This window comes from Taeniopygia guttata, chromosome 1A (assembly GCF_048771995.1).
Source record: "Taeniopygia guttata chromosome 1A, bTaeGut7.mat, whole genome shotgun sequence".
Lineage (NCBI taxonomy): Eukaryota > Metazoa > Chordata > Aves > Passeriformes > Estrildidae > Taeniopygia > Taeniopygia guttata.
The window spans coordinates 53,939,659-53,964,800 of record NC_133025.1 but is presented as its reverse complement, the minus strand read 5'-3'; the positions used below and the strand labels follow the sequence as shown (position 1 = coordinate 53,964,800).

Genomic DNA, 25,142 nt, shown 5'->3' with positions numbered 1-25,142 from the left:
CATGTCTCTATAAAATGACTTAATATCTAGCTTCATGCACTGCTGTTATTTTTCATAGCTTAGTTCTCTAAATGCTGTTACTTGAGAGAATTGTTTTGCCTATTTGTGATTCCAGTACAAATAAACTGTGACTTGGAAAACTATCAACAGGAAGTTATCAAGAGTTTTCTTGTATGCCCACTGTAATTGTGAACAGAAGAGCCATAGTAATAGAGAAAACAATCTTCTTCAGGTAGTGGTTTCATCTATTGTTGCAAGAAATAGTTATTTCCTAAGTGCAATATAATTATGGAGAGCACCAAAGTTGATTAGTAGTTTAGTAGAGGAGAGAAGTAAAGAGAATGAAAAGGTTATATGTTCAGAACAAAATCTGAGGAAAGACTTGGTGTCAGTAGATAAACCACATTTGTGTAGAAAATTCCATTTTTATTTCTACATGACCCGTAAACTACTTTTAGTAGCCATAGCTGTGAATTTGGTTTGAAAGCCAATAATGAGGTGATTTGGGGTTTATGTTCTCAAAACAGTAGCAGGTTATTTTGGGACAGCAAAGGCTGGTACAATATCATGCTAAAAAAATAATTATTGTTTCAGTACAATAAAAGCTTGTTAATACCAGAGATATTCAGGATATTTTTTTAATAACATGCCTTGGTTTGGCATGTTATTATTTAGCTACTCGTCCCTTTGTACTCATGTCCCTTTTTCAACTTCCTCTTTCAACTTACCTTGAATATTTTTTTTTTCTCAAAGGACAAGGGTAAGGATGGAGAAAATAACTTTTCTTTCTCTTTTTCTCTTCCAAATAGTACTCTAGTTGTTTGGCTAGAAAATAAAAACATGTGTTTGTTGTTACTGATGTAGGTTTTCAAATTCTATTATGCCATTCCAGTGCATAAAAACCAAATCTCAACATTCTTAGTGACTAAATATTGGCAGTACTGTATGTAGATGCTGGAAGGAGATCTGGAACAGATTATAATCTAACTTTTAGAAATAAATAGAGCATGCACCATTAATATTCCACATAAAAGTGGCTGTTTTATATGGGCATCTTGAACAACTGAAACCTTTCTCTAGATACAGATGTCAAGGTGGGAGAATGTACTGCTCTATCTGCTTATTAGAACTTCTAATTCACCTACCTGTGCTGAAAGAGTTGTAAATTCTATCCTACTTTCTCCCAGCTGAAGAGTGGTTACAATGAACATTTTTTTCTGAAATGCAGCAGAACTTTTCTTTGCAGGGGGATAAGAGCAACATCCAACTTGATTGTGAAGAGAAGGAATAGTAAGACTGAGTTCATTGTCGGCCATTTGTGTACAGCTACTCAGTTAGCAAACTGATCTCCAAACATTTTTTTTCTCTCCCAGAGCTGTTGGTCATTGGAGTGGTGCTCTTAAAGCAGTTGAATTTTAGGTAATTTAATGTAAAAGAACTCTAAGGGCTTTATTCTAAGAGCTTTTTCAAGCTGTTAACAGGCTTCATTGTGTGCTTCAAGTAAATTTTAGGTTGATGTTTCTTCTTAAAAACATTTCAGTGAAGCTCTACTTTCTAGTTCAGTGCTAGACTTGTGCTCCTTTGTGCTACCTTCAAGCTGTTAAATGTGCTTATTGTATTCCACCAATGTAATACAGTTCTGTACAGAACTGTAGTGAATATATGTTCGTAGACTAGTTGAAAAGTTTGACTGCTTCAAGAAGTTGTCTTACACCATATATACATCCTCTAGATTAGGCCTAGCATCCACAGTCTGATTTGGTAGAGCTTTGTGACCTGTTTGCAAATGCCTCACTGATATGTGATGCAATAGACATATTTCAATCTTTAGTGAAGTTGAAACACAGATGGGTTCATGTTGTGACTTTTTCAGTATTTGAGCTTGACTTCTGTCTGTTGACTCCACATATTCTATCCCTACAAACTGAATTAGTGAAGTGTCAAATTGGATTGGTAAAAAGAAACACTGTTTATAAATAACCCCTGCATTTATTATTGGTTATAGAATGGTAACTGTCAGGCTTTCTGGCTCAAATTATATGTTCTTCATGCTGTATTTATTTTAGATTCATCAACTTTGAAAAATTGTGACGACTTTGCCTCTTGCAATATGAATGTGATAGAAAGCCATTCAAGTTATTGTTGCAGGTTTTTTGATGTGTGTCATTCACTGAACAATAATTGAGAATAGAGGAATTTGTAAAGGATTAAGATTATGTTTTTCAAAAATATATCAAATAATGGAAAATATATTCTTAATATTGTAATTGTACAATATGTTTTTCACTAAATTTAAGCTAGACAGCTGTTCTATCCTTCAAATCACTTTCTGAAAAGAATGCAGTGGCATATGCTGTCTACAGCTTCCTCACAAGGGGAAGAGGAGGTGCAGACTCTGATCTTTTCTCTCAAGTGGCCAGGAATAGAACACAAAGGAATGGCATGAAGCTTTTTGAGGGGTTTAGGTTTGATATCAGCAAAAAGATGTTGATTGGGCACTAGAACAGATCCCCAGGGTAATGGTCACACTACCAAACCTGACAGAATTCAAGAAATGTTTGGACAATGCTCTCTGGCACATGGTGTGATTCTTGGGGTGTCCTGTGCAGGGCCAGGAGTTGGACTTGATGGTCCTTGTAGGTCCCTTCCAACTCAGCATATTCTATAATTCTACTTAGAGTCAGTGAGCTGAGGCATAATCTTAAAGCATACAAACCTTGTAAATATGTATGTATGTAGTCATATTTTGTGGTAAATATATTAAAGTACAAAGTAAATAAAAACTAGGAAGAGATTGGAGTTTTTGAGAGTCAAGTTTGTTAGTTTGCCCTGTTAAATCTTTTCTTTCCCAGTCTGTTATCTGGCCCAAATATATTGCAGTTTTGGAGTGATAGACAATGGAGAAAACTTGGTCTTTTTGGCTCTTGAAGGAAATACTGAAGATTAAAGTAAAGCTTTAATATGTCCAGGCATATTGAACCAGAAAGAACAACTGTGTTTATGTAAATGAATGAGGTATTTTTTGCCAAATTCTCAGTGTATTCACTTGGCCAATAGCAGTACCATGAAGAGATGTCTAGGTTGCATCTCAGGGATAAGCTTGAGTCTGTTACCCTATATGTAGGAAAGCAGGATCTCATCAAAGTGGCATCAATGTGACTGAATTTTGTGGATGAAGTCCTCTGTGAAAGGAGGTTTCTGGGAACATTATTCTCTTTCCTTCTGTCTAAATCTGAGAATTTGAGTTAGAAAAAAATTATACCTCTAAGACTCAAATCTGATCTACAAGGTTTACTCTTGCTTGTGCTAAGAAGAAAAGTAGGCTTGCATAATGTAAACCTTGTAATCGGAGAAGTGTGTAAACCTCTTATTTGACAAATCACTCCTGCTATCTATTTATGTACTAATATTTATTTTATAACAGTGCTTATTAGCACCCGTTCAGCTCAAATTGATCTAAATTTGCCTGTGCGGTTAGGATAGAATTATAATCTAAAAATTCAGTTGTATTGTAGTTATCTGCTACATCTTTCAATATAATTGGTGTAATCCAGTGCACTTTCAAATGGAAGTGAGGGCAGAATTTATCTTGCAGTACCTATAATATCTATGCTCAATTGTACAGAAAGTACAACATTTGACCCAAATCTCAGCTAATGTGAAGCTGTAAATTAAGAATAAGCTGAGGAAATGTTACCTGTGACTTGAACTAAATGGGTGTGTTTTGGCAAGTGAGGAGTCAGACACTGACATTCAGTGGTGAAATGGCTTTGTTTTGTGAATAAATATAAAATCTGAAATAGTACTTGGTATTCCCCTTCCATATAAAAATATAGATTATGAGCTGCAGAAGTATGAAAATTGACTGTTGTAGCTGTGACACCCACTCAAAACAATGGAGTCTATCAGAAGACAGGGGTAACTTAAGACAGAAAACGTTAATTTGAAGCCCTAGGATATAATGTGAACCTTTCTGAAAGAGCTGAAAGCAATATTTTTGAATTATTTTAGTACTTTTAATAGAATAATAAATGATTATTCTTGAAAGCCCTTATGATTTGTAAATGATTATCTAATTTTCTTTTTAATGTGAGAATTTTCTGGTATTTTACATGAAAATAATTGGAAAGCTCATTATGATGCAAGTCTTGCTGGTGTTGTCTTTCAATTTGTAAATAATAGAAGCTAATAGCAGATTGGTGTTTGCAGATGAAGCAATCTTCAATTAAATCCCAGTTTGCCTGTACGTATAAAAATGATTTGAGTGAAAAGAATGGTCAGCATTCCCATGCAATTCCAACCTGCAAACATCCTGCACCAAAGCAACATTTAAAAGCTGGAAAGCCCACAGGTAAGCTATGGTAGGATTGAGTAAATAAATGTGATGGGTAATACTTTAAATGCTATCCAAAAAGCCTTTAGTATACTCAAATGTTTTCAAGGGAAGGAACAAAAATATCTCATTGTTCTCAATGTCTCATATGCCTGTTAAATCTTTTTGCAATAAAATTGGAATGCCAATGCTTTGAAAATATGTTTGAAAAGTGTGTTGATGCTGTCTTCAGTGATATATGTTGCATATATGACATATTTGTTCTTATTCTACAAAAGTAAGCCAAGTGCAATTTATATTTTTGCCATTAAAAAGGGGGAAAATTTGTTTTACTGCACTACAAACTATATAATATATAAAATTTCTATGCCCTTTAACACTCTATTCCAATATCTTCAAGTTATAAATCCACTTCCCTAAGTTAGTTCTTACATGTTTTTGAGCAATGTAATTTTAAATTGGCAAGGTACTTATGAACACATAGCATATTTAATAGCAATGACCAGCATAGCTTTGTTTTATTGGTAATACATTATTTTTGATTAAAAAAAAAAATAACATGGCAGTCCTTATAGAAAAAGGATGTATGTTCCCAGGTAACTTTTTATTTCCTCACATATGTTTTTGATATTCTTACATGACAGAAGGTCCAAATTCATATCTTGATGTACCAGGGCTTGGAACTATTTCTGAAAGTGTTCACCAGACTAGAAGTTATACAGAAATGGGAAAGCTGAGTTGTCAGCCAAGGAACAAGAACTCTGAGAATGAACAGATGGATTTGAATAATGACAAAATAATCTGTGACAAGGAAAGTGAACCATCTTTGCAAAAAAATACTAAAAGACTTAAGACTTCAAACAGCTCTAAGAAGGAATTGGACAGCAAAATTGGTGGGAAAAGAAAACAGACCAAAACTGCAAGTAAGAATAAGTTGATTGCTGGTCAGTCAAAATTAACTCGCTTTTTTCAACTCTAAGTTTGTTTTCACATGCATGGTATATTGACAGTTGTAAAATTTTGCAAAAAAATGAAATTTATGAATTACTTCTTTCCATACATAAATCATTGAAAGTAGCTTGTGTATTATAGTAGACAACTACTTACAAGTCTGGATTATGCTGAAGTATTTTATTTTTGAATAACAGTACATTGTTAATAATTACACTGTTATTTTGGGTAATGAATTATGTATCCCTCTACAATGCAATGGGAAACTATTTTTGGATATGTATGTACAGTTGCACTAACACTTAGTAACTTCAAATGTCATTAAATTCAAAATAAAATGTTTAATCTTCAGAGAAGGTGGTGGAGATGAGTGGTTTTCACACTTGCCAACAAGGTCGATAGACTCTTCCCAGCATACACCTGAGGACTACAGGAAAAAAAAGGAGCTTGGAAGTTTAAGTCATCAAAGAATCAGATTTCTTATGGCTTCTGGAAATATTAATTTAAGAAATGTTCCCTTCCCCATACACCAAATCATAACAGTCATGGAAGTCTCTAAATGAGCCTTTAGCAAATTGCTATATTGATATTGCAGTGTACTTTTACCAGAATGAAATAATTTTTCATGCAAAAATAAAACATATTTACTGTCAAAATCTCTTCTTCCTATAGGGAATTTAGCTGAGTTTTCTTCATCTGTAGTCTCTCTTTCTTCTATTGACTCAATATTTTGAAATTCAGTGTCAGCTGGAAAAGCCATGGCTCCCTTCAGTGCAGGATAAGGTAGTTGCTTTCTACCTAAGTTGATTGGCTTAACATGACTGAAGAAATCATGTCTGGAACCTCTGTCCTGTTTTGAGGGCAGACAAGAAGTTTATTTAAAGCCAGTTGTATCACATTTTGTTCTTTATACTTTAACAGTGCAGTTACTTTTTATGTTTCAAAATCATACATTAATAGTAATGACCTGTATTACATCTTTGGCCAAAATGGTTTAATTGACATAATTAAATAATGAGTCTTGTGTTTGGCAATGTTAGAAACCTGTTGCTGCATACAGGGACAGCATCAAATATAAATATAAGTTTCTTCTTACCCCTCCCCCCCACTCTCATCCTTCAAGTTTTGGCTACTATTTGTGAAAATCAGATTTAATTAAGCTCTACAAGTTACACATTTAGAATCTTGGCATTAGCTATATAGAGTTGAATGTTTTTTCTTGACTATGTTATGTTAAACTGATATTTTTATATATTTACCTGGTTATTGCTTTAAGTTGTTGTACTTGTTTTCTAAAGGGGTATAAATTAATTTCAATTTTACAATTAAGCCAAAATTTAAAACTGAACTCACCAAAACCTTCATGTTTCCAGCATTCTTATCATTGAAAACACTGCTGTCTTCAGTTTTGTAATGCTTCAGCAAAGGTATAGTTCCCCTACTCATACTTTTGTCTCCATTTTGTAGAATTTTTCCTAGATTTAATGCAGCTAGCAACATATCTTCATCTTCTGCTCCTTGCAGAGACCTTGAGAGTAGAAAACCTTGAGAAAAAAGAGAGAGAAGGGAGAGAATTAGGATATAAGATGAGATGCACATTTTTTAGTTATTTAACTCTTGCATAGAGGTTTGGCACTTCTTAAATTCTAAGAAAGCTTTTCCAGTGGTAAATAATTATGTTTTCCATTTCTGGAATGGCACACTTTATATATTTTACAGGTTGAATGGAAACTACTTCAGTGGCTGATGAGTTCATGCTTTTAAAATGACTCATTTTAAGGAGTAACCTTTTCCATAATCCTTCTAATCCCACCTGTTTAGAAGCAAAATATTTCTTTGTCATACCTAATTTGTTTCTTTGTGTGTTTTTAGAACAGATTAGTTCCTTTTGGTGGATCAGTACAACAAAGTTCACAGAAAAATTGATGTCCATTTGTGTTGTTTATAAAGCCTTACCTCTGGTTAAGGCAATTTAAGAAGAGGAATTAATCTACATAAGTAAGCAGGACTGTTGTAAAGCTGTGATGCATCATAGGTTTGATTGAAACTGGATTCACTAAAGAGCTGAAATTCTGGAAATGTGATGATAGCTTAGACTGCTACTGTGTTAAAGCTAAAATAATTAATGTGTATTTTGATGTCTATTATGTCAGGTTGCATTATACAGAGCTAATGGCTAGAAATATTTATTAGTACCTAATTAACTATGTTTGTATTTTCTTACTGAAAGTGGACCTTTCTCTGCTACAAATATAACAGTCGAATATAACAGTAGAAAGAAAAGTAAACTCCAGTTTTTCATTTAAAATGCCTTTGAAATGTATCTGCTACCCTGTGGAAGGAAATGTAGAAGTTTCTGCATACTGTTGTCTTGTTACTGTTTGATGGGGCTGTGTTTTTTGTTGTTGCTGTTGGCTGTTTTTGTTTGGTCTGGGGTTTTCTACTTTAACTGGGAAGTGAATAGGGCCAGCTGAGACTGAGGTAATCTCCTAATGTCAGTGGTAGAAACCACACATTCATTGACTGTGTGCCTCTTAGCTAGTACTTCAGGTTTTATTCTTTAGCTTAGTGCTGGGAACCATGCTGCTATTCAAGGCAAAGCACTAGGAAATTGGCCACTGTTCCATGCTAAACTTCCTGGAAAAGTACCTGCATTGCCAAAGCAACTTCTTGGTAAGGTATTTCATGGGAAACTACCATGCTGGACTGAGCAGTTTTTTTGACTAAGAGACATTTTTGGTGTACCATCTTTTCTCCAAATGAGAAAAGTGCATTTAATCCTTTCTGGGCAAAACATCTCTCTCAAACAGAATTGTTGCTTTTCATTGTTTTCATTTCCTTGCTCTGGAGCCTGTACTTGTCTTTGGGTAATTGAATTGAAGTGGTTTTTTTTGGTTTGGTTTTTTTTTCCTTTAAGTACCTGGCCACAGAGGAGACAAATTTGAGAGTTAGTTGTGCATTGTGTAATACTCATTCAATCTGTTTGCTAATTTTTGCCTCACATTAAATATTTCTACAGTTTTGCTCAATTAATAAAGCAAAAGCCATGTATGCTCTCTTGCAGGTACTTTTCATTTAGCTCAGCCTTGACAGAACAAGAGTGCTTTGGAGCTGTGTTGGCAGCAAGCTGTTCTTTTTCATATGTTGGTCTATCCTTAAGAGTTGGAAAACAAGCAGTCAACCCGGTAATTGTGGAGGTGACAGGAGCTTCTCTGAAGCTCTGGCACCCACAGGTGTGCAGCATCTCACATGGGGCTCACTTTCAAATGCTTCTGTCATGTAATACAAAGCACAGCTCCAATGAGTACAACTGACCTGGATCATTCAGAAAGTCCATCTACAGCATCTGGCTGGTTTTCTGCTATGGGACACAAGCTGATGTCTGTGAAAGAATGTGAAGTCAGGGCAAATTTATGGTACTTGCCCCAGGATCTTCTACTGCTTCTTGAAGTAGTTGTTAATTTTTAAGGATTGTTGAAGCTCCAAGGTGATTCTAGTGATAATGAGTATAAACTTCTAACTGGGCTGCCAAGAAATGCAGAGCACATGTCTGTAAATTCAGTGACTTACCAACTGCTCTGAACAGGCAGAAAACATTTGTACACCTGCAGATATGCTATGTGTGTGTTGTGTAGAGCTCTTCATAATGCCTTGGGGAATACTAGCACACTGATGTCTACGCTTTTATTTCTTCCTCCTGCAATTTTCAATTTTAGTAAAAATGTAAAATGTTTTAATACATCAGCTTCTATGTTTTATTTGGACTTTTTTTTTAAAATTTTTAACTAGTATTATTAACCCAGTAATGCTTTCAGAACAATAACAATTACTTTGAGAAATTCTTCTTGCTTCCACATTGCATCTAGTCACAACAAAATATGAACTCTTAACATCAGACATCTCATGTAGTATATGTAAGTAAACAAAATCTAGGTGATAGCATGCCTGGACTTGTTTGAATTCTTCTAGGAATGTGTTACAAAACAATTGCAATAGTTTCATTTGGTCTTGTAACTACTATAATTACTGTGTACATGTGCTTGAACCTAATTCCTAGTATTGACTGAAGACTAAATGAAGCAGGTATGTATTGTATAAAGTCAATTATTTGCTATTATCAGAATTGAAAAACTTCACAATGCAAGAGAAACTATTTCAGCAACCTTAATAAATAATTTTAGTCAATCTTAAAATAGTGCAATACCAATTGGTCAATGTTAATTTGGCCAGTGGCTTACTAGTTCTGATTTTAAAGGTGGTTGGGTTTTGTTTTGTTTGTTTTGTTTTTAGTTTGGATCTTGTACATTTTATACAAATAGCTGTATTTTAGTCTGATTTGTGGAAATACTAATCCCTTCTTGTGTATTGTTCTGCCTAAATACCTCAGTGTTTTAGTCCCAAGCCCTTCCAACCAAACCTAACAAGCAGGTGTTAAAGTGGGGATTCTCTGTGCTAAAAATGGAAAGAGTGTATCAGCAGTTCACAGGGCAGATAAGAGGTAATTATTAGACTTCATTATTGACTGTAGGAAATTAAGACTCTTGCCTAGCACTGTTTTGTTGTTCCTCCTGCTGAATTAGTAGTTACCTGGAATCAGTAAATTGATTTAGCATTGAAATATTATATTGAAATAGGCACAATGCTGCATATAAGAGATCAGCTCTGGACTTGTGCAGGAGCACAGCTCTAAATATTTGGAGAACCTAAAAGTCATCTTTATGAATGTGTCAGGAGAATGTACAAGAAAAGGGTGGTGGTGAAACGCCACAAACTAAATGATTTTTACCAAATTCCTGCCCAAGATCCAGGGTATCTATTTCAGTCCTCTGCTGAGTTATAGTCTGTGTATTTATAGAATGAAATGTTACATTTGTGTTACAAATTTCACAGTTGGGAAGATATAAAAGTATTTTCTGCTGTTTGTTTTGAAAGGCATTTCAGAATTTCATTTGAAGCAAGTACATAAAAATGTGAATATTTCTTAAGGAACTCTGCAGCAGTTGAAGAGAACAATTTATGCATAGTTTCTTCTAGCAAAGTTAGTGATAAGCATACTGGTCACTGCGTCTGTCCCTTTTTAGAATTATTTCTATTATATAAAATGGTCTGTTCTTGTATGAAAGATTTGCTAATACACTGTGTTTAGAATTAAGCAATTCACTATTTAAAGACAAATTAACCCCCCTGAAATATATCTCCTCTCCCCCCCAACAACTAAGTTTCTTCTTCTGAAGGACCTTTTGCAAAGCAGTCTATATGTAAGTCTATTAAGGATGCCAAATTAATAAATGAAGTGGAAAGTGGAAAAGAGAGAGATTGCTCAAGCCATAGTAGGCTCTTAATTAAGAAAAAAACCAGTGGTGATAGTGAAATATTCTGTTTTCATGTAAAAATCTGCATTTCTGAGAGAAATGCCTGTGGACAAAGCACACTCAATTATTTTGTAACCAACCATCAGCAGGAACTTCCTTATGAGAACAATAAGGAGGATAAAAAAGACTGGGCCCTGTTACTTTGCAGGCAGATGAGAGGATTTCAGCCAAGAAAAAAATACAGAAAAAAGCAAGATGTGCAACTGCAATTTTGAGCTTCATTTGAGCACAGGATGTCTGTGAGAGGCTTTGGAGCTGGCTATCCATTGCAAACCTGCTAAAATTCCTGTGTTTTCTATTCTTCACCATAACTGTTCATATGGTTTTGATAGTGCTGAGGGAGTAATTTATTTTGCATAACTAACATGAAGGGAGGAATACTTTTTTTAGGAATGTTGACTCTTGAAAGCTCTTTACCAATGGTGCAGGAACCGTTGGTGGATTAAGACCCCTAAAGGGCAGTGAATGCTCTTGTTGGTACACAGTGATGGTAAGACTGACCACAGCTGGTGTTTGAGAGGAGCAGAGCAGCAGTTCTTCTCTTTGCTATTATATGAAAGGGGTCTAGGTAAGGTAAACGAATGTTATTATCAATATTGTTCATATTATCTATGGATCTTATTGATGATGTAGTTGTGTCCTACACATGTCAGTTCAGGTTCTCTTACTGAGCTGGATTCTCTAAGTCAGTTTGCATGATAAGATGCAGCTCTTGTGTAGACAGAAGAATGAATCCAATTCATTCTTCTGCTCAATTTCTTTTTAGCAGAGCAATTGTTTGTTAAATTGGCACTTCATAAAAATACAAATAATTTACTGTTGGTCACCTGAGGTTTTTTACAAAAAATGTAAATGTTTATTTAGGTTTTTTTGCTTGGTTGGTTTTTTTGTTTCTTTTTACATTTCAGTCTCTTTTAACGCAATTCCATTTTCATCTGAATTGTTTCTACTGATGTTTTTTTTTTCTTATGACAGAGTATAAGCCTCAGTTGTTTGGAATCTTGGTAGTTATGGAACAATAATGCTGCATTATGAGTCCATGAAATATTTTTACACTGTTTTGAATGTCAGGTACATTTTTGAGATATGCTATTTTGTAAGATATTCCTTAAATAAACACAGAAGTCAGAGGTGTTTACACACAGAAATGTTCTAGTATAATTTTCACATGATAAGCTGAGCCACATACCTAAGGTGTTGGTCTGGGTTTTTCCTCGTGAATTCTGGAAAAAGAATCAGTTATCTTTTAATTCTGTTATTGTGAAATAAAATTTAAAACCTACAAAGATCCACCAGGTATTCTCTCTCTGGTTTGCCGTTCCAGTCTGTGATTTTGGCTGTTCTACTCTTTACTCTATCAACAAGGGGTTGGAACCATATAATCTTTGAGGCCCTTTCCAGACCAAACCATTCTGTGATGCTACTCTTGCCATTCATATGGTATTAGCACAATAGTGTACAGAATGTTACAATATGTGTGTTCTCTTAATTGTTGTGCAATGCTTGTGGTTGTTATCCAAGGACTAGGAGTGCCTTTATGATTTAGTGACTCTCATATTCTTGAAGGTATTTTCTTTATAATCTATGCTAGCAATCTAACCAAATTGTACCTGCTTCTGTTATATCAATTCCAGTCATGTCTTTTTCATCCCAAGTATGTGAACTTTGTGTATGATTGAAACATCTGTCTCACAGACTGAGGAAGAGGAATTGCAGGCTATTAATCATACAGTTTCTACTGTGTATTATCTTTGTCTGCAGAAGAGACTGTGCTACCATTGATACTCAAAAGTACAGCCAGATACTTATAAAAGCTCTCAAGAGTTCCTACACAGAATGGCAGTCACAGTGGAGATTCTGATGGAAGCAGTCCAGGAGAAATCAACCAAGTTTCTGGACATACCACGTCCCTCTATGCCAGCATGCCTGGTAATTCCCATAAATGAGGACCTGTGGGAGCCAGCCAAATTACTCTGGCAGATGTCTGCTTCTTTAGTGTTGACAGTCCAGATGGGTGGATTGTTGTTATCCAGTGCTTTCTGCAGGCTTTGAACAAGTCTGTACTCTGGCGCCAGGACTGTTAGCTGTGGCAGCGGTCCACTGGACAAATGAGCATCAAGGTCTACAAAGAACAATGCCACAAGGTAAAGAATTGCACCAGATGTTACTTAATTAGAAGCAAAACCTGCTTTAAGTTTTCTTATTCTAGCTATGATCTGGTGCTGTTGTAATCAGAGATGTCTTTTATGGAAGATAGCACTGCTGTCAGTGAAATACCAATCATCATTTGCATTGATATAGGATCATGAAAGGTTTACCTTAGCTGGAGTTTTGTATTTTACAAGACTCAGTTATTTCCAAGCAGAAAATTAAAATGTTTACCCAAGGATATCCCTATGTTTAGCCCTTTTTTTACATGCCCCATATTTTGACTATTTAGTGTCACTTTCCAAAAGGTAATCAACAAGAACTACCTTCTTTGATAAATGTACTGCTGCAATAACCTTTGCCAAACATTATGGCTTAAGCTTGGTCATTCATTTAGTAGCCAGGTTTTGGTTAGAAGTAATATTTGCTGCTGAAATTATTCTGTCTCACCATTTTGGAGGTTGCTGTCTGCCATTCATCGTTGCATCCACATTGACTCACGTTCAAAGATTAATCTTTGGCGAACAGCATGTCCGATCCTCTGAAATGTTATCAGCACACTTCCCATATCATACTCTGTTCTTATTTCTGCTGGCACTGCCTGCTGTGGACACTGAGCTGTAAGTGATTTTTAAGTGAGCAAGGGAAGGGTTCCTGCCCTTTATGCTCCACTTATTGGTATGTGGCAGCTGGGTACTTATGATAGTTCTGTGCAAGATCATGATTTTTATGAGTGGAAGTGCTACATATATGCAAAGAATAGAACCAGTGAAGATTGCAGCTTCAGCCAGTAGACTTGCTGCTACTTTGCAGAGATATTAGATCTTTCTGGATCTATTGTGATTTGCCAGTGTCATTATACTTAGGATCTAAATGTTCCTTACCATGTACTGGAGACTTGTTTACAGTATCACACTGCAAACCAGCTAGCCCTTCAAAATAATGGGACTATTGAGGGTAAAAAAGCATCCCACCACTGTCTTAATTATGTAGGAATATATTAGGTAGGTAAAATCTTGAAATCTCATGTGTGTTGTTGACAAAAGCTTTTCTTGACCAAAATGTGAGGCAGAGATTACATTTATTTGTTGCTTACCCATGCCAAAGTAAAAATATATGTAAACTTGAGCTACTAATAATTTCATAAATTTTGTGCATAAATATTGGTGTTTATTGAATCTTCAACCATTAGCTATTTTTCTGAACTGCTAAGATTGGATTCAGTTGAAATAGTTTACAGTTTCTAAGATATTACTAATATGCAGTCACAATCAAATTTGATGACCACTACCTGTTTGTTAAGAGTTGCCATCTATAATTGCAAACATTAATTTTAAATAAATGTGTTAGGCAATTTCAGATGAGGAACTATCAGGTTTTAAGATTAGATTTTATTATAAAACCTATAAAAAAGACAACAGAGCAAGTTGCACACATACTAGGAGGCATGTGGAGTGCAGTGATGATGACTTCTTGACACACAGGCTGATTTAAGGCCTGATGAGGCAAAGCACTGTAATGGACTTGATGCCAACAATTAGGAACTGGGTATGAAGATTGTCTTATTTTTGTCTGCAGTGACCATAAAATGATGGTGTTCAGGACCCTGGAAGAAAAGAACAGGGCAAACTAGATCACAACTTTGAATTTCAAAGGAATAAGCTTTGTTCTGGTTAGAGTTCTGCTTGGGACAAATCCATGTGATAGTCTGGGAGAGAAGAGGGACCAGAATTGCTGAATTCACTTTTACTCTACAGGGGAATATGTTTGCTAAATTTAGATTTTCCTAAATGTTAGCATTTACATCTCCTGTTTCAGCAGATATATATTTAACCTGCATTGTCTACCTGATTTATTAGTTCATCTAGCAAATTATCTATAATATTCAACAAAACACTTTCTTCAGAGCAGAAATAAGTTTAATAGCATTATCTGTAAGTAATCAGAATGAACTGGTTTTCTTTCTGATCTTTTGTAGTGAAAATTATTCTGGTTCATTTAATGAATAAATGTCCGAGTTTAACATTTAGCATAAGTATTTTTAACCTGAAGTGATAAACTTGTACTTTGTGTTGCAAGTAAAAACAGTATCACCACTTCCTGCATGAATAGTTTTAACCATTAACAACTTTTCTCAGTATGTATACTTGTGGGTTCTAATTAATACACATCTATCATGTTTATTTTAAAATGTAACTGCATTAATATACTTTATGTCACTATATTTAATAAAGCCATAGAACATTCCAGAAAATGTAACATAGGACTTTTGACTGTGGAAATATTATATTTGTTAGTGGGAAATGAAGTGCCACATATTTAGACATATTCATTGGTGGAAAGTGATGAAGAGCATTTAAAAAATTTATTTCATATTTAATGACTGTGCAACAAGTTTATGTTTATTACGTTCTGTGGAGTTGTTGAGCGTGAGTTGTTAAACATAAGTTGAAGAAAATAAAGATAATTGAATTTATGTGGCATATTTCTGGGCAATTTTGTATGAAGAATATTCCATAAATGACTTCTGAGTCTGACTTTATTTCTGATTTATGTATAATATGTAATATTGTCTCTAAACTGAATATTTTTATTCTCATAGTCATGGGAATAATATGTTAATAGCTCTGTGGTAAGATATGAAAATGTCCATGTTAGATGCCAAGCTGTTTTATTTACCTCCTTGCATATGTAAGTTGAAAGAGGAAAAAAGGTTTCTAAGCATTATTGTGATAGTTTGATAGTAAGCTGCTGCTTAAGCACAATTACGCATTAGTCTTTTTCTGACACTCTCCTTGCACTATTATTTCTGATTACATAATCTCTTGAGTATTTTTGTAGATGAAGTCACAGATAATCCAAAAAACCAACAGTGTTTTTATGTTAGGAGAATGTGTCAATTGCAGTCATCTAGATTTTTTCCTGTTGTTGAATTTTCTTTCATAAACAGGCAAACATTTCTAGAATGGTAAGGAAATTGTTTATCATCAGCATCCTAAAATGGGTACAAAAGCTAAACAGTTACATATTACATTGATTATATTGAATAAGATAATCCCTGCAGTATTTTCCACATGATGATTATGCAAAATCATGCTTCCGATGACTTAATTGCAGTTCTTTCCATAATTTTTCATTAGAAATAATCAAGCTCTACATTTTGCTAGGTATTGTCATTAACTTTACATATTTTTGTGAGAGCTGTAGTGCTTAATGAAAAATTGGTTTTAATTTTCAAGAGAAGCTGAGTAACATGTCCCTCCAATTTTAAACACTAGCTTCTTTCTTTTTATAATAATTTCGAGATGAAGTTTGTCAAATCAGTAAGCATTTTATCAACCAGAAGAGATGACTGAAGTTAAACTTACAATTAAACCGAGACATATACCTGTTCAAGGAAACAATAGGATTTGACCATCAGATATTGAACAAGAATCGTGAAAAGGTAGAGAAATAGTAGGGTTTATTAATGCCAAAAGTAACTGTGAATTATAGTTTAAAAGACAAATGTAAGAAATTTATGTGAATTATGTATTTCATGGTTTATTTTGAAAAGTATGATAAATGTTGAATTAAGTTTGCAAATGAAAATGCAGTATTTTGTAAACTGTGTATATGTGTGAAGATGTACAATAAATTGCGAACATAGTGGGTCTCTGTCATGGAAATTTCATATGTTGGAGACTGAGGTCTTAGGGTCTCACAAATGTCAAATCCATTACATACGTTAGTGGGGTCAGAGAATGCATTCCCTATATACCATCTGCTATAGAACAATTGTTTTAAGAATTAAAAGGTCTGAATGCATCTTTCTTCCATTCCTTGGTCAAAAAAACCAACAGAATATTTAACTATTAGTAGTCCAAAAGACCTTATGGGTCGAAAATAAATCTAAATCCAAAATACTTCTCGTATTGAACAGCAATAGCTTTCATTAAAGTGAAACCATCTATGTACAAGTACACATATTAAAAAAACATAGTAACATTAGTTTTCTTTGAGTATTCTGTGACTGAAAAATGAGTGTCATTGAGATTTTTTTGTCCTGACATTTCTAGCTTAGCCAGACAATTATTGCAATCCCCAAATGCTGAGCACATTAGTGTTGACAAAGGATGTCCAATGGTACATAGTGCAAAGGCCAGTAATAAATTTTGTTGTTTTGCATTTCCTTGAGTGTCTGGCAATACTGGATCTTGGAGACAGCTGGCTACTTTTCTAAAAGACCAGATACCAGGTAAGTGTGTAAGTGTTGATTGTAATTGTGAGCACTCTAGTTTGTAGGAGAGGGTTATGTTCACTGCTCTGGGCACAAGAGCACATGTCCTTGGGGGCTTCCAAAGGGAGGGAATCACTTCTAGATCACTTCTGCCAGCTGCTGCTTAGTGAAAGCATCAAGTCAGGAGCTTGTAAGGCTAGTTTGTGATTTATAGAGGCTTTAAGGTCTTGCTGATGAGGAAAGGCTTTACTGTGAAGTACATGTAACTTTTTCCCTATCAAGCCAATCATATGCTATGTCCTATTTGTTAAAGAGTTCTTATATTTTTTTTGTTTGAGTAAGAGTGGTTCCTTTCATTACTGCTAATTTTTTTCTGTTCATTTCTAAGTCCTTTCTTGATGGGATCCCTGCCTGCTGAGCAAACAGAAACCTCTCTGTACTTACTGCTAGTACCTTGTACCTGCGTATCTGACATTATTTTTGCAGGTGCAAAGAGGACCATGGTTCCTTTCTTCCTCACCTTTGCAAAAATTGTCCTACTCCATTTTTTCTGTGATCTTTTCCTATAAACATAGCTTTTAAATGGTGTGCTGTTCCCTAATATTTCTGGTTAATCTGTAAATTAAAATCAGGAATGCTGGAACTGTATCTTCTTGAATGATATTCTGTTTGCAGAACCTAGGAAAGAAATGTGCTTTTCAAATTGACATTGAGTTGAAAATGCAAGTGAACTCAGGAAGTTCTTGGAAGTGAACTCAGGAAGTTCATGGCCCTGTGCTTTTGGGAATAAGTGAGATATCAAGGCTTTCTTTGATAGATAAGTCAAAGTTTAGTCAGAGATCTATATAAACACCTGTGCTAAATTACATGCTTTCTGTTTCTGTAGGCTTTCCAATTAAGTGGGAGATTTCATTTGCAAATCAATTTTAACACGTAAGATAGAAGTAAATGCAGAAATATTTTATTTTTTCTCTATTTTGCCATATAAAGCTTGGGTCAGCATGAAGAATGTTACCTAGTTTTTCACGTGGTGCTTGATACTCACTAAACTAATGAGAAATCAACCCTCTTCAGTCTGAGCAGTCCCTGTATTTGGGTAGTGAAGTATCCCAATTTCTGCAGTAAAGCAAGAAGCTGAACTGCACAGTAACTGCCTTACAATCCTCTTTCAGCATGACTGGCTGCATATTCACACACTGGAAAATGTATCCTGTAAACAGAAGAAATACCTGCAAAGGTGATTAGGTGTATGCATAACCTATCTGGGAATGTGAGTACAGCCCAGTATTTGATTTTTTTACATATAAGCAAAACTCCTTGAAGTGAATAGAAGCTATATTTTTAATTTTAACCGTAATAACCAGAACTCTGCTGTTTTTTTCATTTACCATAGTTAGGTATGCGAGAGTTATTACATTTGATTTTGTTTCTGGCATACAACATACAAAATTATGTTTCCAGATGCTAAGAACCATTCTTTCACTTCTACAGGCTAATCTTAATGTCTCTTGTAATTTTTTTCATTAGTGTAACATGCTCCACTACTTCTGTATTGTATTCCTAGAACTGGGATGTTCTCTTCAATACAGCATTCTTGCATTTTTCATAAGAAGCATTGTAGTCTTAAAGTTTCCTGGTAATTTCTGGCAGTTTTGTTTGTTTTTTTTTTCCCTGTGTGTGTAATAAAGCTCGTAAAATTCCCTACATAATTTCTGTATCTGTTCTAGTAATTTGCCATTATTCTATCATATTTCAAATTCATTTTCAAAAATGTTAAAATAGGGGTTAGATTGTTATAGTTTTAAGGCTAGTGAAGAAACACTGGATTTTATAGTTGTCCATATATACAATACCTATTTTTAAGTTAAACGAAAAGAGGTTACAAATACTAAGATAGTTTTGAAATAATGAATTAAAATAGGCTATAAAGGGATTTAGAGGGATAATTTTGAAAAGAAGAAACACCAGGAAATTTTAGAATGAATTTTATTCTTTTGAAATTGATTTGTCTACTACATAATGTATCTGTAGTCCTTGAAAATATTCTGAGTTTGGGGAAATATGCCTTCTAAACTAATAAGGCAATGAGTAATTCAGTGGTAGGAGTTTAAACTGTGAGTGGCAAAGTTTAAAAGAGGAGCTGTGCCTGTGCTTAGCTAGTAAGAGAAGCTTTGAGGTAAATAATGTAGTTTCATTCTTTTATTCTTTACTTCCCTGATGTGTATACTGGCTTGGATGATGTAAATAAGGTAACTGGATTTTCTGTAATTTACTCATGGGGTTGATTTGTCACTTTGAGAAGTGAAATGTGTTAGTTAAGCATTAAATAAAATCAAGTCTGTCTGAAGCATTCACAAATAAACAATTATCACATTTTTAACTTGAACACTTGCTATAATGTGATCTTTCATGTAAAATACATATAAATACAGCCATAAAAATAATTTTTAAGATTTTTTTCTGTGCTTGTGCTAAGTACTTCTGAAAGTGAGAAACTACAGTAGCAGAAATGCTGTTTTTGAAAGGGATGACAAAGAACTGCTGCAAATGAGACGGTAAATAATCACATTTGCTTCATCCTGTTTAGAGAATAAAAAGTGAAGTGGATTTATATCAACAAAGCACTTAACCCCATTTCTAACCAACTCCTGTCAACAGCAGAACCAGTGAAACTCTGGTAACTCCTGCCCTTTGCAGCAGTGGTGCTGTGTTAACACTCCATGTTACAAGGATTATACTGTTCTATTGCCATCAAGGCTCCTAAACATGTTTTTTAATGTCAGTGTTTATCTGCTCATCCACTGCTGTTTTGTAGCTGGGACAGGTAGAATTGCCAGCAACATTATAACAGGTCTTTCCCTATTCCAGTTTAATGATTTCATATGTAATCAGGGAAATTTAGTACAGTGCTGGTGAATAGTAGATCTTGTCACTGGCATTTAATTTTACCGTCAAAAGAAAAAAATTACATTAATACAATACTCTCTAATACTGATTTGAAAAAACCACAATTATTTAGCAGGAAGTTGGGGAGCAAGTACTTCTCTGTGGCACCCACCATCCTGTTCAGTTCTTAGGTTTATATCCGTCTGGCTCCAAAAACTGATGAGAAGTGAGCACATTTGCACTGCATATTTTACATGTGCCGCATTAGACCTAAGTAATTTATTCACCTGTAGATTATTCACTGAGAAATGTACTTGTGGTTTAACATTGTGTCTAAATAGAAACTGAATGCATTACCTAACCTTGTCTGATCTGAAAATAGCAGGGAAAAGGCAGAAAATTAATTGGATACTAACCTTTTACCTGTGGCATAAGGGTCAGGTTATCTGCATGCTGTTCAGTTTTGTTGGAATATCTTTTATTTTTCACTGAGTGAAAATAGTACCCCTGATCAGAGTTCCTGTTCTAAGTGTCTGCAGAATGTCTCATGTGCTTGTTTCTCCTTGCCAGGTAGCCTAGAGCAGACATCCAGTGTAATGTCACCCATGATGGGCTGCTCTTTAATGCCCTTGATTGCCTCCATGCATTCCAAATGTTCTGTCACATAAAGGAGATCTCCACTGCCTCATCTTCATGGCTTGTCCTTTGTAAAGAGCCTTTTTCCATCTGTTTCAACACTGTGGATGTATGAGCCATCACTCCATGTCTCCATGAGTACAGCAATATCATGGTCCTGAAACTGCACACAGATCTCTTAATTCCTTGTGCTTATTCCCAGTTCAACAGGTATCGGTGTACAGGCTGATTTCCCAGAAATTGTTGCTCACAATAAGGCAAATACTTGAAAATGGTAGTCATAAAAACAATAGAAATCTATTTAAAAAGGGAAAGCATTTGTTGTGTTTTACTGATACACATTCAAGTACATAAAAGGTATGCTAACTCTGTGTAGCAATGTGCCTTATGCAAGAATGCAAATGCTCTTTTCTAAAGATTATATCATAGCTATTCAGTATGACAATAGCTTTAGGCATGAGATAAAACTTTGAGTGCCATTAGTTTAAACTATTGTGCAAAGATGTTTATGGCACTGCTGGAAATACTGCATTGAATTGCACTTGTTTCCTGGGTTTGTATTGGGCTAAAAGAAGTCATTAGCAATTTGCATTTTGAGAACATTGTTGGTACAATACCGTAGTGTGAGTCACCAGAAGCTTAGTGGCATAAAGAATTGCAGCCTGAAGGCAAAAATAATAATAGTTGGCCTAGAGTACTGCCTCTCATTTAGTATATTATAATCATTGCCTTTTTATGTCTTGTTTTTTCCAAACATGAAATTAGTACTGGTAAAAGGTACTGACTCAGTTCTGAAACTTTTCCTCTGTCCTTGAACAGACACAGGCAGCAGAACTGTGACCTTCCCCCCACAGTTCAGCCCTATACCTTGAATACGGCTGTAGGTTGGTGATAAATGTACATCAGCTTCTGGGTTGGGTTGCAAGTCGAAGTTGTCATGTGCTCCCATGGTAAAAAGGATCAAGATGTCTCTACTGCTGCTGTGTCAGAGCTTGCTTTTCCATTTTCCGTTGCTTTAATGGGCTAAATGGACTGGTATGGTCATGGTGGCGATATTGGCAGGTGGTTAAATAAGGTTAGTCCTCAGTTAACCCTGAGTTCCTTTATGCGGCAAGGTACTATTTGAAAGAGACTCTGCATACCTCAATTTGTGACTTACTGTTTGTTTTTTAAGGCAGCCTTAACTGGGAATATGAGTAGTGTAACCTTGGCTTTCCCTTGAATTTCAGAAAGACACAGGTCTTTCCTTAGAATTCACTATATATATAGTTTTTTACATAAGATTATTTAAAAGAAAGCGAACTCTAATTTGCAAGTGAAGAAGTGAAACAGAATGTGATTTCATTTACAGGGGGCAACAAAAAAAAAAAAAATTAAGGTCCATCTCATGGAAATATAGTTTCTGTAAACTGAGTAAGTTACAATACTTTGGCCAAACACAGATAAAAATTCTTTTGGCAAAGTTATAAGCTTTGATTATCCTACACTGAAATTGATACAACAACCCCATAAATTATGATTTTTTTCTAGATGTGGAATATACCGTGTGTGTGTATATATATATATATATATATATATATATATATATATATATATAAAATACTTATATATACTTATATATAATACTTATAATATGTATAAATAATATATTATTTTATACTACTTATATTCTATATATATTTATATACAATATATTATATATAATTTATATTTATATATAGGTTTTTATATATTACATATGATATATATTATAATCTATATTACACATATTATTATATAGAATATACAAAATATATTTATATTAATAGACTATATTACTGTAATGATATATTATTATAATAATGTATTATTAAATTAATATAATATATTATGCTAATATATATTATACTAGTATATTATTATATTATATATATATTACTTATAATTATGTATGAAATATTTATATTATATATTATATATGTATAATATGTTAATTAGTATAAATAGATGTGAACCTGATTTACTAACTGATAGGTCAGAATCTCGAATCTAGATAAAGCTGCATCTAGAGTTTTGTTTTCTGCAAACTGTTATATATGAATGTATTTCCGATTCATGTCTTGAGAAAAACTGAAATTTTATTTTATCAATTTTATCAATTAAAATTTTATCAATTTTAATCTTTCAGTTCTTTTTACTCTAAACTTCATAAATTCTTATTCTGCCCAGTGTTTATAACTCTGTCATGGTTAGTTCTTTTTTTCCTGGAGTCTTCTTATGCTTGCAGTCATATAGAGCATGAAATAAAGAATATATCAGCCTTTTTACCTTAGCCTAGACACTTAAAACACAGGATTCTATACTATTCTAACATCTCTTACAACATGCTTATATGCTGGTTTATTTTAAAAGCAATTTTAATTTGTTGAACAGCAAAACAAAAATTGTGACCTAACCCCCAAAAGCCCAACATTTACTGCATCATCCTGAATCAGTGTAGCTTGGTTAGGCCAGAGCTGCTTAAAAGTAAATTTAGATTGGATCAAAACTGGGCTCCAAATCTTGTTTAAAAATGCTCAAGTATAGTCCAAAAATATGTCTTTGGAACTTGAGTAAACTCATAGTACTTGGAAGCATAAATAATTACTCCTACTGAAGTTACTATGACTTTTAAATATATTATTTTTACAAGAAAGGATATGAATGTCTCTGTAGCAACTTGCTGCTGCTATGTACTGGTGAGTTTGGATGACTGTCAAAAATCTAGAAAGTTACTAGAAGTCTAAGAAAGAAAAAAACATTCTTAAAATACTGAGGTTTTTTTTTAGATTAATAGCTGCTGAAACAGAAAATCTGCACTGGTTTTTTTTTGTTTTTGTTTTTTTTTTTTTTTTTTTTTTTGTAGGTTCTATGTATGACTTATGACTGTGAGTCTTCTTGACCTCAGTGACGAAACTAATTTTCTTCTTGGTCTGTTTTTTTACTTCTTATCACTTAAGTTTATTTGCCATGGTAGTATTTTGATAGCAAAAAAGATGAGAATTTTATTTATTTAATTATGATGAAGAATTTATTTAATTTGGTAATTGTAAGAAGCTTATTGTCTTCCCCCCCTTTTTTTTTTTTTTTTTTTTTTTTTTGTTGAGATCTGAACTTTTTTCCTATTTAACAACAAAGGGCTAGTCAGAAGGGCTGACATTGGCACTGAGTAGGGCTATTTTGTACTTAGTAGGATAATACATTTCTTTTCTTGCAGTAATGTGGATTTCAATGTGATGGAAAAACACTGAAAAAGATTGTAGGGGGAGGATTGTCTGAGATTTTGAAATTTTTGTGCCAGAGACATTAATATCTCTTTTCCAGATGAATGCATAGTTATGACAAATAATAAATAATATATTTAGCCATATTTTGTGCCAAAAATAATTCAAATAACTCTAGTTAGAATGTAGACCCAACTACTAGATTTAGTTCTTAAATAATTTCATAATTTTGACTCATTATATCCTTCTTTTTTAAATTTTGGATGCAGGCATTAGAGGTCTCTATCTTGTCTGCCCATAATGACCTTTCCTAAGCAAATAGCTTTAAATTTAAAGAATAGCTTGAAGCAGAAAACAATTCCAGATACAGTAAGAATTGTGTGTTATATAAAAAGAGTGAATTTTTTAAATTGAAATTTTGACTTTTATGAAAATGTACTAAGAAACTTGCAGTTGGGGAAGTATTATAAAGCATTTTAAAGCGTTTTAAAATAGACCATCATAAGGAAAAAAACTACCTTTGAAAGTTTCTTTTAGAGTTACTGTGTATAACTTTGTCAAAGCAGTTCTTTGTTTCTGATGAGAGCCACGTGCTTCTACCGCATGGTCTGGTTCTGGATTGGTAGCATGGGGATTTGGGTCCCCCAGGCAGGATATGCAGTTACAATACATGTAAAAAAGAACTCTATGGAAATGCCAATTAATGGCAAATGGACAGCAGGTAACAGGTTTGAAAAACAGAGTTCATTTTTTTAATAATTTATTTTCCTTTTAGAAATTAGGAAGCAACTTCCCCCTGTGAACAGCTGAGTCAGCAAGAAGGAGTTTGTGCTTTGGAACCCTTGAGCTGGTGGGTGGATGTAGCTACCAAGGTGGAATTTTCCTGAGAGAAGCAAAATTATTTAAGGTCACTGAAGTTTTATTGCATCTTGTATATACAATCAGCAAATGGGAAAAAAAAAAGTTGTCAGGAAAGGAGGAATATAAGGTCAAGTGAATATCTAAGAGTATCTAGTACACTATGATGGCCAAGTATAGTCCTTGCTACTAAGAGGCAGAAGAAAGTTAAAAGACTTTAAATCAAGCCTCAGTTTCTGCCTGCCTCTGTCAAGATCTTTATAAAGACTGGCAGCACCTTTGGCCTTGGTGATAATGGAAATATACCTGTAGAACCACCAAAACTGATCTAATTTTGGGAGGTTGATGAAAACCAGGCACAGACAGCACAGAGAGGTGATGTTTTTCTCAGGGATAAACAGTAGAGTTTCACCCCAAATGGTCCCTGATCTTTACCTCTTATCAGAATCAGTGAATTAAGCATTAAGAGACTGAAGCTGCCACAGCTGTGGCAATTC

At 34.3% G+C, this 25,142-nt stretch overlaps 2 protein-coding genes across 5 annotated transcripts in view; one reads left to right on the top strand and one right to left on the bottom strand.

The window, feature by feature from the left end:
* Positions 1–5,640, top strand: part of PARPBP (PARP1 binding protein) — a 38,417-nt gene extending 32,777 nt beyond the window's left edge. For 3 of the 4 annotated variants that reach the window (XM_041713585.2, XM_030263187.4, XM_072923476.1), the window contains 2 exons: positions 4,210–4,351; positions 4,978–5,640. In XM_041713585.2, the coding sequence (XP_041569519.2) occupies positions 4,210–4,351; positions 4,978–5,312 (477 nt within the window). In that variant the 3' untranslated portion in view covers positions 5,313–5,640. The remainder of the gene's footprint in view (positions 1–4,209; positions 4,352–4,977) is intronic. The other variant, XM_072923477.1, reaches the window with a different exon arrangement.
* Positions 5,641–5,747: 107 nt separating this feature from the next.
* On the bottom strand, positions 5,748–7,284 carry PMCH (pro-melanin concentrating hormone). The gene is made up of 2 exons (XM_002199830.6): positions 6,638–7,284; positions 5,748–6,134 (listed from the first exon to the last, which is right to left on the bottom strand). The coding sequence occupies exons 1-2, from the start codon at positions 6,881–6,883 to the stop codon at positions 5,748–5,750; spliced, it is 633 nt and encodes a 210-aa protein (XP_002199866.5). The 5' UTR covers positions 6,884–7,284.
* Between the last annotated feature and the right edge of the window lie 17,858 nt (positions 7,285–25,142).